At 47.3% G+C, this 19,288-nt stretch overlaps 1 protein-coding gene across 1 annotated transcript in view; it reads left to right on the forward strand.

Annotated features, from left to right (window-relative positions):
* NECAB3 (N-terminal EF-hand calcium binding protein 3) overlaps positions 1-19,288 on the forward strand; it is a 177,731-nt gene that overhangs the window by 127,420 nt on the left and 31,023 nt on the right. Inside the window, exon 10 of the mRNA XM_063455733.1 lies at positions 15,466-15,578. Coding sequence (XP_063311803.1) covers positions 15,466-15,578 — 113 coding nt within the window. The remainder of the gene's footprint in view (positions 1-15,465; positions 15,579-19,288) is intronic.

Raw genomic sequence — 19,288 nt, forward strand, 5'->3', positions numbered from 1 at the left:
CTGCTAAAAAAAAATATAATGCGTGTCCCTTTAATATACCATGGTTTGGAGTAAATACAGAAGGCGTGGAGTTTATAAAAAAAAGTTATATTTCACTTATTGACATGCAAATCAATTTATAACTTTTTTGACATGCGTTTTTCTGTTTTTTTTGTTATTCTGTCTCTCACTGTTAAAATATACCTACCATTATTATAAATTATAGACTGATCATTTCTTTGTCAGTGGATCAAATACTTTTTCCCCTCACTGGATTTGTGTAGGTGTATGTTTGTATATATTTTTTTGGAGTTTGAATGCAGGAGTGTTTTTGTATTTAATATTTGTGTTAGATGCAGAAGTGTGCTTGTATGTTGTGCTGGTGTTTGACTGCTTGGATGTATGCACATACATTACCACATACATACATACTTACACAGATTATATTTTTTTGGAGTTTGAATGCAGGTTTTTTTTGTATGTAATATTTGTGTTAGATTGCAGGAGTGTGCTTGTATGTTGTGCTGGTCTTTGACTGCTTGAATGTATGCACATACACTACCACATACATACATACTTACACAGATATTCATGCACATTAATAGACAGATTATATAAATACACCGACACATACACACAAATTCATAAGCACTGACACATAGATACACACCGACATATACACACATGCACCCTGACACACATAAACATTCATACATACTGACATAAAAATACACACACAGATGCACATACACAGATGTGTGCACACACAGACTCAGAAGCACACTGACATATATATACACACATAGATGCACACCCTGACATACACACTCACAAACACTCATACACACATTCATACACACACACATACAGATACACATATACTCATTCTCACACACTCTCATACACATACACACTCATACTCACTCTCATACACATACACACACTCATACACATACACACACTCTTACACATACACACACTCTTACACATACACACACTCTTACACATACACACACTCTTACACATACACACACTCTTACACATACACACACTCTTACACATACACACACTCTTACACATACACACACTCTTACACATACACACACTCTTACACATACACACACTCTTACACATACACACACTCTTACACATACACACACTCTTACACATACACACACTCTTGCACATACACACACTCTTGCACATACACACACTCTTACACATACACACACTCTTGCACATACACACACTCTTGCACATACACACACTCTTGCACATACACACACTCTTGCACATACACACACTCTTGCACATACACACACTCTTGCACATACACACACTCTTGCACATACACACACTCTTGCACATACACACACTCTTGCACATACACACACTCTTGCACATACACACACTCTTGCACATACACACACTCTTGCACATACACACACTCTTGCACATACACACACTCTTACACATACACACACTCTTACACATACACACACTCTTACACATACACACACTCTTACACATACACACACTCTTACACATACACACACTCTTACACATACACACACTCTTACACATACACACACTCTTACACATACACACACTCTTACACATACACACACTCTTACACATACACACACTCTTACACATACACACACTCTTACACATACACACACTCTTGCACATACACACACTCTTGCACATACACACACTCTTGCACATACACACACTCTTGCACATACACACACTCTTGCACATACACACACTCTTGCACATACACACACTCTTACACATACACACACTCTTACACATACACACACTCTTACACATACACACACTCATACACATACACACACACAAGTTATATATTTTTTATATCTCTAGCCACCCTCCTGTTAGCTTACCTTGTATCCAGGAGGGTGGCTTGGAGTCCTGCTGGCTGGTGTGAGTGAGGGGTCTGGAGCAGCTCCTGTAGTGCTCCTCTCCCCTCATGCTGCAGATGCCTCCTCTCCCTTTCCATCACACACTAACTCCCTGCAGGATGCTGGGAGGAAGTGACAGGCTGTCACTTCCTCCCAGCCGGCCGACGTTACAGGGTCGTGGTCTTGAAGGACCACGGCACTCGACTGGGTCTCTGTTGAGCAGTAATGTTTCCTCAGTGCTATAATCATAGTATCGGGGAAACATTACGTGGCACCCCTGTATGCCTGTCACAGCGCCCCAGTGTACCGTGGCACACACTTTGGGAACCGCTGAGTTATACTGTTTGCTAAGGATTTGACTTGCTACCTGGCAGTGGTGCCCTAGTGCAATACTTTTTTGTCCCTCCTCCACATCACAAGGATGGCCAAAAGGTATATCCACATCTGTTCTGCAACTCCCACAATGCTTTACCAGCTGGGGATTGACCATTTGATCATCCTTGCAGGGTTGTATTTAGCACTGAGCAGTGTCTGTGTGTTTTGATTATAAACTTGTTTTTGCATAGAGCATGTGTGTTTGAATGTAGGGGTGTATTTGTGTGTAGTGTTGTGTGTTTTATGTATTGTTGCCATTTCAGAGCAGTGGTTTACTCATGTGTAATTTTTGACGTTTGAATGCAGTGGTGTATTTGAGTGTCTTGCTAGCGTTTAAAAACTGCCACACAGACCGATATATACACACACATATACACACACATGCAGATACACAGACACACACAGACAAGCATGCAGATATGCAGATACTTCCACTGACACACATACAGACACAAACAAATACACACACACTGGTACAGACATGCAAATACACAGGCCCACACAGACACACATGCAGATCCAAAGATGCAGATATACACACACTGACACACATGCAGATGCACCATGACAAACACTAACACACATACATATATGCAGGCACACAGAATGGTACGCATACAGATACACAGATACACACAGACACACACAATGACAAACAAACAGATACACAGACACAAAGATACACACAATGACAATAATAGATACAAAACACTGACACACATGTAGAATACTCAGACACACACAGATACACATATGCACACACTGACACATACAGAAACATAAGTGCACACACTGACACATTTAGATATACAGACAGACATGAAGGATGCACAGACACACAGATGCACACAAGGACACACATGTAGATCCAAGGGGCACATTCAGATAAACAGATACACAAACTGGCATACATGCAGGTACACAGACGCACACACTGGCATACATGCAAATACACAGACACACATACATACACATGCAGGTCAAAATATACACATTATTATTTATTATTTATTTATATAGCGCCAACAAATTCCGTAACGCTGTACAATGGGTGGACTAACAGACACATAATTGAGATCAGACCACTGGACGTACGGGAACAGAGGGGGTTGAGGGCCCTGCTCAATGAGCTTACATGCTAGAGGGAGTGGGGTATAGTGACACAAAGGGTTAGAGTAGGGGAATTAAATAGTTTGTTAGAGAAGGGTTTATTGAGTGCTTGGTAGGTAATTTTTGACAGTTGCAGGAAAGGAGTCATGGGGTGGGGGATGAGAAGCCTGCTGACAGTTTAATTGATACGCTTTAATGAAGAAGTGAGTTTTCAAAGATTTTTTGAAGGAGTGGATGCTGGGTGAAAGTCTGATTGAGGAGGGAAGGGAGTTCCACAGAATAGGTGCAGCCCTAGAGAAGTCTTGAAGGCGAGCGTCAGAGGTGGGGATCCGGGTAGAGGATAGGCGTAGGTCTTGGGATGAGCGCAGGGGTCTCAACGGGACATACTTGTGAATGAGGAGCAGCATTATGTAGGGATTTGTAAGCAAGCGCCAGAATTTTGAATTGGGGCCCTATATCTAACTGGAAGCCAATGCAGGGACTGACAGAGCGTGGAGGCATGGGAGGTGCGGCCGGACAGGAAAATAAGCCTCGCAGCCGCATTAATTATAGATTGCAGCGGTGCAAGCTGGGAACATGTAAGACCGGTGAGAAGGGGATTGCAGTACTCGAGGCGAGAGAGAACAACAGCATGAACCAGTATCTTAGCCGCGTCTGGCATTAAATATGGGCGGATGCGCGCTATGTTCTTGAGTTGGAAGCGACAGCATTTGACTATCGATTGGACATGGGGAGTAAAAGAGAGGTCAGAATCGAAAAGAACCCCTAGGCAGCGAGCCTGCGAGGTAGAGGTGATAGTAGCGCCGTTGACTTGGATGGAGACAACAGGAGTAGCAGCACTTGAGGGAGGAAGAACTAGAAGTTCTGTTTTGGACAGGTTGAGTTTAAGGAAGTGAGCAGCCATCCAGTTGGAAATAGCAGAGAGGCAGTCAGAAACACGATTCAAGGTGGGCGGAGACAGATCAGGGGAGGACAGGTAGATTTGCGTATCATCTGCATATAAATGATATTGGAAACCAAAGGAGCTGATGAGTTTACCAAGGGAGGTAGTATAGATAGAGAACAATAGGGGGCCGAGGACAGAACCTTGGGGGACGCCGACAGAGAGGGGTTGGGGAGAAGAGGCAGAACCAGAGAAAGAAACACAAAGAAAGAAAGAGCGCTGGGAGAGGTAGGAGGAGCACCAGGAGAGCAGTATTCCGTAGACCAAAGTTATGAAGAATGTGAAGACGCTGTTGATGATCAACAGTGTCAAACGCGGCAGAAAGATCAAGGAGGATTAGGATAGAGTATTGGCCGTGAGATTTAGCAGCAATTAAATCGTTCGATACTTTGGTCACAGCAGTTTCGACAGTGACCAGCGCGGAATCCAGACTGAAGGGGGTCAAGCAGAGAGTTGGATTCGAGAAAGTCTGTCAATCTGGCATACACAACTCTCTCTCGAGGATCTTGGAGGCAAATGGCAGCAGTGAGATGGGGCGGTTGTTGGATGGGGAGTTGGGATCAAGGTTGGGCTTTTTCAGAATTGGGTTGCATGTTTGAAGGGTAAGGGAAATGTGCCAGAGGAAAGTGAGAGATTGAAAATGCTAGCGAGAGGAAGAGCAAGACAGGGAGACAAAGTGCGGATGAGATGCGAGGGAATAGGATCGAGGGAGCAGGTGGTGGGGCGGGAGGACAGGAGCAGAGCAGAAACCTCTTGTGCTGTAGCAGGTGCAAATGTGCATAGGATGGCAGGGGGAGTGGGGTTGGGTGATGTAATGATAGGGGTAGGAGAGAGATTAGAGATCTCTTTCCAGATTGTAGAGATCTTCTCAGTGAAATGAGATGCAAAGTTTGTGGCGGACAAGGTGGTGGAAGGAGGGGGAGTCACAGGGCGAAGAAAGGCATCAAAAGTGTGAAACAGGTGTTTGGGTTGATGGGACAGTGTGCTTATGAGGGTTTTGAAGTAGTTTACTTTTGCAGAGGAAAGAGCCATGCTGTAGGAGCGCAGCATAAATTTATAGTGGACAAAGTCAGATGCAAAGTGAGACTTTCTCCAGCAGCGTTCAGCAGTTCTGGAACATTTTTGGAGGTAACGGGTCAGCTTAGTGTGCCAGGGTTGTAGTTGGGGGCGCTTGCTGCGTTTAACTGTAGGAGGTGCCATGATGTCAAGTTGAGAGGAGAGAGTGGAGTTGTAGAGTGAGGTTGCAGAGTTAGGGCAGTTGAGATTTGAGATGGGTAAAAGAAGTGCTTGGAGTGTGGTGGAGAAGTGCTGGAGATCGAGGGAGTTGAGGTTTCTGCGAGGTTGGAGAGTTGATGGTGGTGAAATTTTGGTATGGGGTATGCAGATGTTAAATGTTAGCAGATGGTGGTCAGACAAAGGAAATGGAACAGTGGAGAGATCAGAAGTGGTACAGAGATTTGTGAAGATGAGGTCAAGAGTGTTTCCTGCAGTGTGAGTTGCTGAGGAAAATATCTGAGTCCAAAGGAGGAGGTTACAGAGAGCAGACGAGAGGCATCAGGGCAGTTGAGCTTGTTGATAGGGATATTGAAGTCCCCAAGTATGAGAGAGGGAGTGCTAGAGGAAAGAAAGTGGGGTAACCAGGAGGAAAAGTGTTCAATAAATAGTTTAGGGTGACCGGGGGGGCGATAGATGATGGCAATTCTTAAAGGAGTGGGCTTAAAAAGGCGTACAGTGTGAACTTCAAAGGAAGTAAAGGATAGGGCATGGGCAGGGAGGATAGGTTGAAAGGTGCATTGAGGGGAGAGAAGGATGCCTACACCACCTCCTTTACAGTCGAGTCTAGGAGTATGGGAGAACTGTAGACCACCGAAACATAAAGAAGCAGGAGTAGCGGTATCGGATGGGGACAGCCAGGTCTCAGTGAGTGCCAGTATTGTGAGTGAGTTAGAGATGATGAGGTCATGACAGGTGTATAGTCGCCATTTGGGCAGTCGGAATCCAGGACAAACCACCCCCATATCCTAACCCAATAACACACAGACACTAAGTAATATGGGGAAATTTGTCCACAGCTTTATTAACCAATAATTAATAATAATATTAATAATAATAATAATAATAATAATAACGATAATAAATTAACAGATAAACATGGGTCATTGCCCCCCATACTCCGCCCCCTCGCATCCTGTTCCTTCGGCTACCATACAAAAGGCAATGACCCCCATATAATAACACATATACATATTTATAACATACACCAACATTCCAAAGTGCCAACCATCCATTAACCACGGCAGGGGTATACCCGGATACCCCTGCCCCACCAGGTTCTGAGCCACCTCCAGGACTCGAAACCTCTCAACCACCGATGACCACAATCTGTTTATTCCACCTCACGTTCATCCAGGGGAGCCTATTTCCTCTCCTTCAGCTCCCCGTCCCGCCACAAGCTCAGACCTTGACCCCTTAAGCTGTCTGAGCTCCGCCACCCCGAAGAAGCAGAGCCATCCGTATACCATCCTGCCAACCCAAGTTGAGCAGGTCCAAACCCACATCCGAGAGGTGAACACCGTCCGAGCGGTAGTATCCCAGCAAACCTTCCTCCAGCTCAAGGTGCCTTACCACCACACCCCCTACCTTCCGGACAAAGCTTGCCATCAAGCTATTCACTTTCTTCCTGCACCTATCCATAGCCACCGGATCCCGAGCGTGCCGCCACCGGCGCCTCGGGACAATCTCCGACCAGACCAACATGACCCCTGGAAGCAGGCCCCTCAACTTATTGATGTCCTGCTTCATCCACTTCACCAGCCGGCGTTGCGGCGTAAGGCCCAGGTCATTACCCCCAATATGTAGGACCAGTAAGTCTGGCGTGCATCCCGCCGCCAGCATCCCAAACAGTTTACCACAAACATCCCCCCAGCAAAAACCCCGATACCCAAACCAGCGAACTGCCAACTGGCCTCTCGGAAAACCCAGCTGCTGGCCTTGCGCTCGAGCTGCGGCCCTCCTCCCGGCCCAGAAGACAAACGAATGGCCCACGATCCATGCCTCACGCCCTGGGGGGAAAAAAACAAATGATGAGGGAAGTCCGACAGAGACCCCCGCCCCAGCCCAAACAACACAGTGAACCATTTCAGTACAGCCAGTTACAAGTCTATTATTCCCATTTTTTTTTTTTTTTTGCATAAAACGGTCCCCAAGTCCATTACTCCAACAGACCCAACCGGACATAGGAACGGAATCTTACCGATTCCCACCTCCCGATCCGCCTCACCACCTCGTCCCCCAACCCCAACCGAGCCGCCTCCGTGGCCGCCCCAATACGGAACGAGTGCGTTCCAAATCGTTCAGCACGAAGCCCTAACTTGCCCAAGCCCAACCGAAAAACTTTCGTGAACTGGAACCGAGAGAGGGACGATCCGTCGGCATGCACCAACAAGGAACCCCCCATCGCTGGCCTCCGCGCCAGGTACTCTGCCGTAGCAGCCAACGGGCACAAAGCCGAGCCCGGCAAGGCCCCCAGCGCCACGTCCCGGCCCACGCCGCGGACGTCCGTTTTGGATCTGCCAAGGTGCACCACCACCTTCCCATCCACGACACGAACCCCCGAAAATTGCAGGCCCCCCTGCACCATCTTATTAGCGCTCACCAATTCCCCAATTCGGAATGCCCCAAAAAACGCCAAAATAAACGCCACCTTGAACAGCGAAGCCTCGAACCCATCGAAACAGATCTCAGGCAATAAGCCCACCAAATCCCCCAGTAGCCGAACCGACACCGGGCGCCTGGTATCCGGCGACCTGCGTCCCTTGCGATAACCCTTCAGGGCTTGCCTGATGACGATGGTCTTGGTAAAGTCCTCCTTCCCGCGCCACCTAAACCAAAATGCCATCGCCGCCATGGACCTGTCTACCATGGCAGGCGACGCCCCTTTTGCCAGCAACTGACAGGTCTACCACAGGAAAGCATCCCGCAGGGCATCCCCGTTATCCATGGCCAACCCGTCCAGCGACCGCTCCCACAAGCCCCAAACCTTACTGTACGAGGCCCAAGTGGCCGGTGCCAGAGAAGCCTTCACAAGTCCTCCAAGCAGGATGCTCCCAGCTGCCAAATCTCGTCCGGGCAAGCCTGCCCTTCCTTCGATGCCACCAGCCAGAATCGGGACCACTGAAAACGAGACAGAGCATCAGCCACCTCATTCAAATAGCCGGGAACATGGCGCGCGCGAAAAACAACATTCCGAAACATACACAGCAATACCAGTCGCCTAAGCAGCTTAACCACCGGCCTCGAGGCCGCAGACTGACGATTCACCGCGTGAACCACTGCCATGTTATCCGAGAAAAAGACCACTTTCCGATCGCGCAGCCTGTCGCCCCACAGTGCCATCGCAACGACCAACGGGAACAACTCAAGGAAAGCCAAGTTGCGCATAAGAGGGCTCGAACCCCAAGAGTCCGGCCACCTCTCCACACACCAGTAGCCACCAAAATATGCCCCAAAGCCCACGCTGCCCGATGCATCCGTGAAAAGCTCAAGCTCGGCCGACGACTGGCCCTCCTGTCGGAACAACACCGTCCCATTAAAGTCCCGCATAAAGGCATCCCAAATGCCCAAATCCGCTCTCATGGCCGCCGACACCCGGATGAAATGGTGCGGGGACCGAACCCCCGCGGTAGCGGCCGACAAACTACGACTGAAGACCCTTCCCATCGGAATGACCCGACACGCAAAATTGAGCAGCCCAATCAAAGACTGGAGCTGCCGCAGAGTAACCTTGCGCGCCCCGGCCACAGCAGCCACCGCCCCTCGAAGCCTGTCCAGCTTATCCCGGGGCAGCCGACATTCGCCCAACCCAGAGTCAATCTCCAGACCCAGGAAACTCAGACACGTGGTCGGGCCTTCAGTTTTATCCGCCGCCAGCGGAACCCCGAAGTGGCCCGCCACCCACTCAACCGTCCGCAGCAGGCGCAGGCAATCCAAGGAATCAGCCGGCCCCACACACAGAAAATCCTCCAGATAATGCACAATAAAACGATTCCCCGCTTCCACCCGTACCACCCATTCGAGAAAAGTGCTAAATTTCTCAAAATAGGAGCACGAAATGGAACAACCCATGGGCAGGCACAAGTCCACGAAGTAGGCCCCTTCGAAGAAACACCCCAGTAGGTGATGACAGTCCCGGTGGACCGGCAGCAGCCGAAACGCGGCCTCAATGTCCACTTTCGCCATCAGAGCCCGCCGGACCAGATCGACCGCCCGGTCGAAAGATGCATATGGCACCGAGCACAAGTCCTTATGAATACCGTCATTCACCGACTCCCCTTTCGGGTACGAGAGGTGGTGAATGAGTCTAAATTTACCCGGCTCCTTCTTGGGAACCACCCCAAGTGGGGAAATCCGCAGCCTTCCAGCGGAGGCACTGCGAACGGGTCCGCCATGCGGCCCAGCCCGACTTCTTTGCCCAGCTTCTCCCTAACCACGTCCGGGAAGTCAGCCACAGACTTCAGGTTGCGCAGCCTCCCCGATCCCCCCTCCCGCTCCTGAAACGGAATAAAAAACCCCGTCGCAAAACTCGCCAGGAGCACAGCGGCATCCGCCCTGTTATCGTAGCGGCTTAGCCACGGCTCCATCGCGCTTAGCCTCACTGGGGTTAAACCCAGGGGAAGCGGATGCACCCCCTCCCCCGGCCGCGACAGCCGCACCGGCGCCACCGGACTTACCCTTCTTGAAGCAGCGGTTGAGCCCATGAGCGCCTCCGCAGCCGGAGCACTCGTGCTTGAAACGACAGGTGGCCCCCCATTTGCATTGGCCCTCATTATAGAGCCAACATAAGCCCTTTGGTAAGGTGGCCGACGAGGCGGACTGCCCCCTAGCGCCGGCCGAGTTCTGAAAGGGCTGCGCCTTTTGCGCCATCATCAGCTTCATCCAGAGCGGCAGGTCCATTTGGTCCCACCGCATACCCGGGTTAGCCGCCAGCCGCTGCCTAAACTGCTCGTCATACCGCCACCACGCCAACCCCCCGTAAGTCCGGTACGCTTCCCAAATGCCATCCAAATAGCAAAACAGAGAGGAGCATAACCCCGGCGATTTCTTGCCGAGCACGCTAGCCAGCACGCAAAAGGCCCTCAACCAATTACCAAAGGACTTAGGAATCTTGCGATACCGCTTCCTCTTCTCCTCCTCCTCCTTCTTCTCGTCCTTCTTATCCTCCTCTTTGAGGTCAATAAAGTCCTCTAAAGGGCGGAGGGAGAAGATCTCACAGAACTCACCCTTCCATATCTTATCCTTTACGTCCTGTTTCAAATGAACCCCCAGCGGGCCCGCAAAAGATACATACGCGTGCTGTCTAGCCGCGTCGGGGATACCCCCAGTCAACTCAGCCCACTCACTCCCAGTCTCCCCTACTTCCTGCGGCACCACCATGTCCCCGCCCGAACTAGGCCCTGTGGAATTCCCGACCCGAGAGCCCGTAGCCACAGCACCCGGAGCCCACACCTGACCAATGCCGCTAGTGTCACCCCCCGCCCCCAATGAGTGGAGTAGTGCCTGAAGTGTGGTAACTAAAGCGCTAGTGTAGTGACCCACTGGACTCACCGGCCAAGCCCCCCGACACCGGAACGGTGGGGGCTGCAGTGCAGATCGCCCGACGTCCAGGAAGAGGAACTTCCGCTGCTGTCTCGCCGACCGGGGAGCCCACCCGGTGACCAGCCTGCGAGGAGGCAGAACGGCTCCGAGATCTAGGACAAGGAGAAGAAGTCCTGGGTAGGGTGTAACGGACATCAATACCCCTCCCGTCACGACCCCGGGAGCGCCTGCTCTGCACCGAAGCCTCCCGCTGACCTCTACCACCACGTGGCACCCGGGAACCCCTGGGGCTACGACTCCTCCCGTCTCTACCAGCAGGCCGCCCCTGCCGACCATACCTAGGCGCTGCCGCACCTTCCCCTGCCGAGCTGTCCGAGGGGGAGCAGTGCCGACCCGACCTCCCCCGCGCATCCCGGGACCCCAGAGATCTAACGGGTGAGGGACTGCCGCTACTACTCCCAGAACCCGGGCCCCCCCGCCGCCCGACCACTACGGAGGATCCCAGTCCCCGACCTCCCCTATTCCTCTGCCTAACTGCCTCCGGAACCCCCTTTCCCGCACCTACCGCCACTGCCCCCTTACCTTTACCCCCATGCTTACCAGACCCCGTCGGCCCAGACCTACCCACCACCCCTTCGGGGGACCCGCTCCCTGACCTGGCCGCATCCCGAGAACCCCCCCCGCCCTTGGAACTCACTCCTTTCGATCCACATTTACGCTTAGGGGCCCCAGGACCCTCCCCCCTTAGGACTATGGCCTGGGCGCCCCCCACCGGCCTACTCCCGCCTCCCTCCGTGGCAGAGCTCCCCCTAGCGACCTTCCCGCCAAGAGGGCCCCGGCCGGAGCCCTCTGCACTTGCCTGTTGCCTCCTAGGCCGGCCATGCGGTCTCCCGGATCCAGCCTCATCATCATCGTCACTCTCCGATGGGGGGAAGCCCTCCTAGACCTCCCCTCCGTCGGTCCCGCACCACCAGGGGGCCGCCCGGCCACCTCTGACCCGAAAGCAGCAGCGCCCCCGTCCACGACATCCTTCTGCCGCCGAGTGCTCATCCGAGGCTCCGGCCGCACGTGGGGAGGCAAGGCCTCGACCACGCGGCTCCTGGGCCTGCTGCCGGTCGCAACCGAAACTCCACTGCTTCCGGGGACAACTTCACCGGGCCTCGCGCCCGGGCTTAGCCTCCTCGGGGGCCTCTGGGCCCGGACCGGTCTCCCGCCATCACCGTCCCGATCCGCCGCCTCCGCCAGGGCAGGGCCTAGCTGTGCCCGTAGCCAGTCCACACCCTGATGCCGTGCTGCCGACCTGATCCCCTCCAGCAAACGCTCCACGTCGTCCATTGGCCCTGCAGAGGAGACAAAAGAAATCCGACCAAGCAAGTCCGCGCACACCGAGGTGAACACAAACTCCACCAGGTAGAAAGTTAGAATGACTCACCTAAAATGGCTGCTCATTTAAATAGCCAATCCCACTTACCCATAATTCCAACCCTTGCTTACTTCCTCCTAAGCCCGCCTCCTAACCCCTGTCAAGGGCTTTTTCCGCTTAGCTGCGCTCTAGCTACATGGGGCTACATGTATAGCTGTAGATTTGATGTTACTACAAATGGAGCGAGCGTTCCAGAGTGCACACTGAATTTTGGTAGAGGAGGATAAACTGCAGGGTATTTGGAGGAGGTTTGCATGGTTTCTAGTTATTTTGGTGTGAGCAGATGAGGTGAGGGGCCCTGGGTTGGGAGAGACGTCACCAGCTGCCAGAAGTAGGAGGAGAGATAGTGACAGGAGGTGTGAATGGGTTTTATATGGGTGGCGACAAGGGTGAGATTGGGTTAGAGCAGGAGAGAGAGAATAGAGAAATGAGTGCGGGGCTTGAGATGAGAGAAGGGGGGAGTGTAGCAAAGAGGGATTAATGTAAATGTGAGTGTGTTGTTGAGGGAAGTGGGTGGAATGGGATATTTTGATTCTGAGGGAGATAAGAGAGAAGGAGAGGAGGAGAGTATAGAGCCAGCCTTCTGCAGGCAGCCCTATCCCTGAGCTAAACCCAGCGATGCAGGGTTTCACTCGTTGGCTGAAAGTGATCTGCTGACACCCTCATCCAATGTGCTGGCCTGCACAGTAGAGTGTAGCTCAGGAGACCTTACGGATGCTCCTAGCAGGAGCTTCCACTGTCCATATCGGAAAACGAAAGAAAGCGAGCAGCACCTGGCGTACCCCAGGTAAGAAGTCAAAGGAACTAGGGGAACCAGGGTACTCCGTAATCCATAACCTCTGCATTGTTTAATTCCTCCTCCTTTTCCTCCGCATTGTTTAATTCCTCCTCCTTTTGGTATGCTTTCTTTATCCTTACTGCCAGGTGCAAAGTAGAACAGAGTTTATAACAATGATTGACATGGAACTAGTAAGGGGGCTTCCGATATCAGAATAATGTTGATTTCTATATTGAAATATTGTTATACCTCACAAATACATATTTCTAATACATACAATGTGCCCTAATCTACCTGCAACTTGTTTTGTAATTTTACAGTTGAGTTAAGGTTTATTCAGTGAGATGACATCTCATTTGCTAAATATAGGCCAAAATAGAAAAGTAATTTTAAAAAATCTACATATCAGTCTAATTATAGGTTTTTCCACTCGCACTCTATATTTTATTTATACAAATTTGGAAAAACAACAGCTTTTTTCTGCTTTTAAAGTCATAAATCATCTCTGTCCACGAGCTAAATTTGGCAAAAGTCAAATCATAGAAATTAATATTTTTAAATAGATTCAATTAAACATGAGTTTGCAAACAGATGGTACGGAATCTGGCCTCCGCATCAGTGAGTTAGAGATTAAATTGCTTGAAACTAATAAGCAATGGGCCCTATCATGCAATAGAGAAAATGTACTGTGTTAATGCAGATGAAGAACTATGTATTTTTTCATGGCAGTTTTTTAAATCAAAATCACAAAATTGCAATTGCCTTTGAGTTTAAAGGGACACTCCACTGCATAAATAATAAGCAAATAAATGAATAAGAAACCACTATTTAGTAGATATACCCTTAATGAAAACATCTATGCACATAATTATACTTTTTTTAAAATTTTGTCTAAAAACAGCTTTTAATGGCTGAAGATCTCTTGTCTGAAACCTTTGCAAGCCCTCCCCTTCTAACCTGGCCCAGACTTTCTGTGACTGCCCAATCACAGACTTCCCAATGCAGCTTAATAAGAAGTCTTTGCACGGCAGGTGCTCTGGGCAAATGATGCCTCTTGATTTAGCTTTATTGAGCTAACCAAACTAGGAAGCAACGGTACCAGTTGTCTGATTGACAATTGGGATGGGGGGAAGGGGGGGTTGTAACAAAGTTAATTTATAAAAGTGTCAATCTCTATCTGCACTTTTTGTAAAATGAAAAAGAGGACACACTCTACACACATAAAGCACGTAATCAAGCTAAAAAAATGCATGACAACAAACAGAGAATATAAAATAGACGGATTACTGTGGTCGGCTTAACATGCAGAAGAAAAAATTATAGTCAATATACAAGCCAAGGTCAGAGTAACAGAGACACATATAATTGTAGATACTAGCTGGGGTTAAGATAACAGAAAATCAGAAAGACATATAAACTAGTTTGGTTACAGAGGTACTCAAAATTCAGAAACAAACTAAGATCAATACCAGAAAAACAGACAAAGTAATAGGAATTCACTAAATCGATACTGAAAGAGAAACCACGATTGGGCACAGTAAATGGAGCCAGGGGACTTTTAATAGTGTTAGTAAAAAACTGATCCACATCAGTTTCCCCCACAATTAATCCTGAAAAGACTTTACATTCTATGCTTAGTCATTTTATGAGATTGTTGCAATATCTAACACAACACTCACCTTATTGAATAGAAGAGGTGCATCAGCTGTCTCTCTAGTGATTGGAAAGTCTGATAGTGTGAAAGCCTATCACAGCCATAAGATTAATATGGAAGCCCATCCATCCAATCACCTTTAAAAATCCAGACTAACCATTTTATTGGGTCCCCAATCTTTGTGTATTATGAGTGATTAGATTGAACTTTTTGAGTTCTCTCTTGTGTCATGGTGGAACTTTGAATATCATAATGCTCTGTATAATTAAACATATTAAAAAACATTTTATGGGAAAATAATTGTTGACAGATAATGTCTGCTTTTAATATTTATTTACTCCCAAATCATGTCAATCCCGAAGCATTTGTCCCATCTTCATTGTTTTGATCACTTAGTGAATGATAAGGAATTAATTGGTTCATGCAAGTGAATCCACTGCAAACTACTTCCCACAAATTTAAGCATATGATGAAATTGTTGCTGAAGTTAACAACATATAAACATTTTTAATAAAGAATCTAAAGATTACGTATTTACGAAAGATTGGTGACAGTTATGCAATTTTGCATATTAGATAGGAACATGCACAACACAAATGTTATTCTTTACCCAAAGACATGGCAATCTGTATATATAGTTTATTCTTCCTAATAACTTTGCATGTGTCTTTCATTGTGCAGAATATCCTGGTTGCCCAGAAACAGCTGACAGTGAATGAACATCATCTCGACACTTTCAAACAGTCTCTTAGACGCTATACAGAATTAACCAGCACCCAAAGCCACTGCTTACAGTGAGTATCACTCCTTCCATATACGGAACCTGAAAACATATAAGAATTTTTCAATGGATATATATATACAAATGAACTTTGCTCCTTGTGTTGAAGAACGCAACATATATGTGCTCATATGGCTTATCAAGCTAATTAGAAGGTAGAGTTTAATTTTGATGGGGCAATGTAGAGTTGAGTGGAGGACACAAAGTCATATGGGCCCTAGCAGTCCAAGAGGAGCTGACCAATAATGTGAGACACTGTATACCGAAATCAATAATTTTATCTCAATAGCAGGGAACCTTAGACAAGTTCGCAATGATAGAATGCATATAGGTCTTTTCACTTTCTTCGAAGTGATATGAAAACAATCACCTGATAATAAATACAGAGCTACTATAATGGCAACAAGACAATATACAGGAGAGAACGGAAAAAAAAAACAATAATCTAGTGTGGATACCTATTTGTAGAAACCCTATGAATTTGTGCAAAGAGATTTTGTGAGCAGGGATACAAAAGGTTTGCCATGTAAACTTTTCACGTACCCTATACCAGTTATATATTATTTTAGGTGTAACTGTAATCATAACTGGTCTTGAGTCCTTCACTTGATATTATTGATAGCAGTGTCAAGTGAAGGACACAACACACAAAGGCTGGGGTTGGCAGGCTTGGCACTCCAGGTATTGTGGACTTCATCTACCATAATGCTCTTACAGCCATAATGCTAGCAAAGCGTCAGGGGAGATGTATTCCACAAGATCAGAGTCTCTTACCCATTAGGTGACCAAGGTGGTTGCCTGGGGCACGGGCTCAGACAAGTCCACGCACTTCCTATGGGAGAGCATTGTATTGGCTGAGATCCCAGCCATGGAGGCAGGGATAGGCTAGGGAGAAAAGGTAAGCTTAAATACCTTTTTAATGCAATCTGAGTAGGGCCAGGTACCTAAACTGCCACTCCAGGAATATAGTCTTGGGAATGTATATTTGTATTCCAAATAATATAATGTTCCTTTAACTTCTTTGCACCAGCCAAGGGGCTGATGTATTGAGGGCTAGCCACAGCCATTAAACAGTCCCTATCAACAGTCAGAGACCAGTCATTATGTAACAGTTGGCAGCTCTGGTAGAGAGTAATGGGAGCTGATAGCTGCTATTTAGTGGCAGCCGGTAACTCCCCGATCCTAGTAGTGATATTTTGCAGTTGGTAAACAGCCGCACTACTTGCAAACAGTATCAAAAGGCACTGAGGCAAGCAGCACTTCATTTGTAAAATGTAGCAATAACATTGAAAACAAGATATACTTTTAGGGTGACAATTCCAAAGAAATATCTCATATTGTTGAATCAAGGCCAACATTTCCCGTCTAAGGCAGGAGACACAATTTTTTATATTCCCCAATTACTGTGAGATAGATTGTGTGTTTAAAGTCACAGACACATTATGATAGTCATAAAAGAACAGCACACCTTTTATTTATTCGTGGGTAAGGCATAGTGTTATACCACATTAGCCATGCTAATTCATAGGCGGCAGTAATAGTCTAAATGTACTCAGCTGATATTCTAAACCTATCACTGCTAACCATCGCTGATCTGAGATAACAGAGACAGGCTACAGGAGGTTGGGAACCCATATTTGGCAATAAATTACTTGAAAACAGCTCAACATGGAGCCATTGGGACTCCACTCCAGGTACCATAATCACTTAATTGAGGCAAAGTGGTTATAGTACATGTTGTGTCCCATTAAAATTGAGATTGCAAGATCAGAAATTTCTGTTTCTTATATCTGCCTACAGAGAAATAAATGCTAGCATGAACCATGGGTCACTTCAATCCGCTACTTGATGATATTTTTAAATTAATTAAATGTAATCATTCCAATTGTTTCTGAATATTTGCTTAATGTAGTTATTTTTATCGCACTAGATGCATTGGCATTGCAAATTAAAATAATAATCGAATATTGGAACATGGAAACGGAACATATAAATGAAAATTATTTAAATCCTTCAGATGAGCCAAACTTACCTACAAACTGTCTGAGTGACTGCCACTAGAGGTGGTACAAGCCACCAAAGTAAACAGTGTCTTTTCTATGAAAATGCAATGTTTACAGTGCAAGGACATGCTGTTGACACCACATTAAGCTGTAGTGGTTCTGGTGACTATAGTGTCCCTTTAAGGAGCTTAGATCTCTTGTTATTAGGTCAATCCTTCGTGGCGGATATTGTCTACCTGAAAAACGGTTATATGAGGCACGTCGCGACTGTCTTATAAAAATAAATTCCCATTAGATGTGACTCAACAGCTTGGAGAGAATATGTCATCTCTACAGATAATATCTCGTTAAAAATCCTCTTTTAGTCTGAACCCATCAGAATTCCCTTTTTACAGGAATATAGATATATAGAGGAAGGTTTTTATATATAGATTTTCAAAGAGTCTGCACTGGGGATTTCACACAATTGGTGTCACTAGTGTCAAGAGTTTTTCTGAAAAAAGAGATTCGCACCTAGGAGGAGGTCATCAAAAAATGCTTATACAGAACTCAACTTTTTAATTTGGATGAGTAGCAGTCAAGCTTTTGCTTAAAGCCTTGAGCATGTGCTGAAACATCAAGATTTATATAAAGGATGAATATATAAAAATGTATACCTGCATAACTACATTTAATTATTGTTTTCAAGCTCTGAGAATTCATATCTTTCAATAAATTTGAAAAACTGAATATATATGGATAGGAATACCACTAAGCAGTCTAAATAAGTTCAGACATAGCACTGTTGGGAAGAATTGTAAAATTCTACATTTAGAGATCCTTGAACTATACAATGTTATGAGTGCATTTAAAGGACCACTCTAGGCACCCAGACCACTTCAGCTTAATGAAGTGGTTTGGGTGCCAGGTCCATCTAGGTTTAACCCTTTTTATTATAAACATAGCAGTTTCAGAGAAACTGCTATGTTTATAAAAGGGTTAATCCAGCCTCCAAATCCTCTAGTGGCTGTCTCCCTGTCAGCCGCTAGAGGCGCTTGCGTGATTCTCACTGTGAAAATCACAGTGAGAGCACGCAAGCATCCATAGGAAAGCATTGTAAATGCTTTCCTATGAGACCGGCTGAATGCGCGCGCAGCTCTTGCTGCGCATGCGCATTCAGCCGAAAAGGAGGATCGGAGGCGGAGAGGAGGAGGAGAGCTCCCCGCCCGGCGCTGGAGAAAGAGGTAAGTTTAACCCCTTCCTCACACCAGAGCCCGGCGGGAGGGGGACCCTGAGGGTGGGGACACCCTCAGGGCACTATAGTGCCAGGAAAACGAGTATGTTTTCCTGGCACTATAGTGGTCCTTTAATAGATAAAATTTCACTTAAAGTGAACTTGTCATGCCATGCTCTCCTTAAGCTATAGCCTCTACTAAGGCAGTAGTTAGAATTAATAATAATTAAAGTATTATTACAATTATCTGCATAGTGCCTCACTGCTCAATCCTCTGCCACTTAGGAGTTAAATCCCTTTGTTTATGAACCTTAGTCACACCTCCCTGCATGTGTGTCAGGATCGGGACAGGGATCCAACACGCAGAGTACAAACAGGTTGTTTGTACGTATACCGGACCTTAGAATGGCCGGACTTAACGTAAGGAGTAAGTAGAGAATGGTCTAGGGACAAGCCGAGGTCGAGGGAACGAGAGGACAGGTAAGCGAGAGACAAGCCGAGTCAAAG

The sequence above is a fragment of the Pelobates fuscus genome, chromosome 5 (genome assembly GCF_036172605.1).
Source record: "Pelobates fuscus isolate aPelFus1 chromosome 5, aPelFus1.pri, whole genome shotgun sequence".
Lineage (NCBI taxonomy): Eukaryota > Metazoa > Chordata > Amphibia > Anura > Pelobatidae > Pelobates > Pelobates fuscus.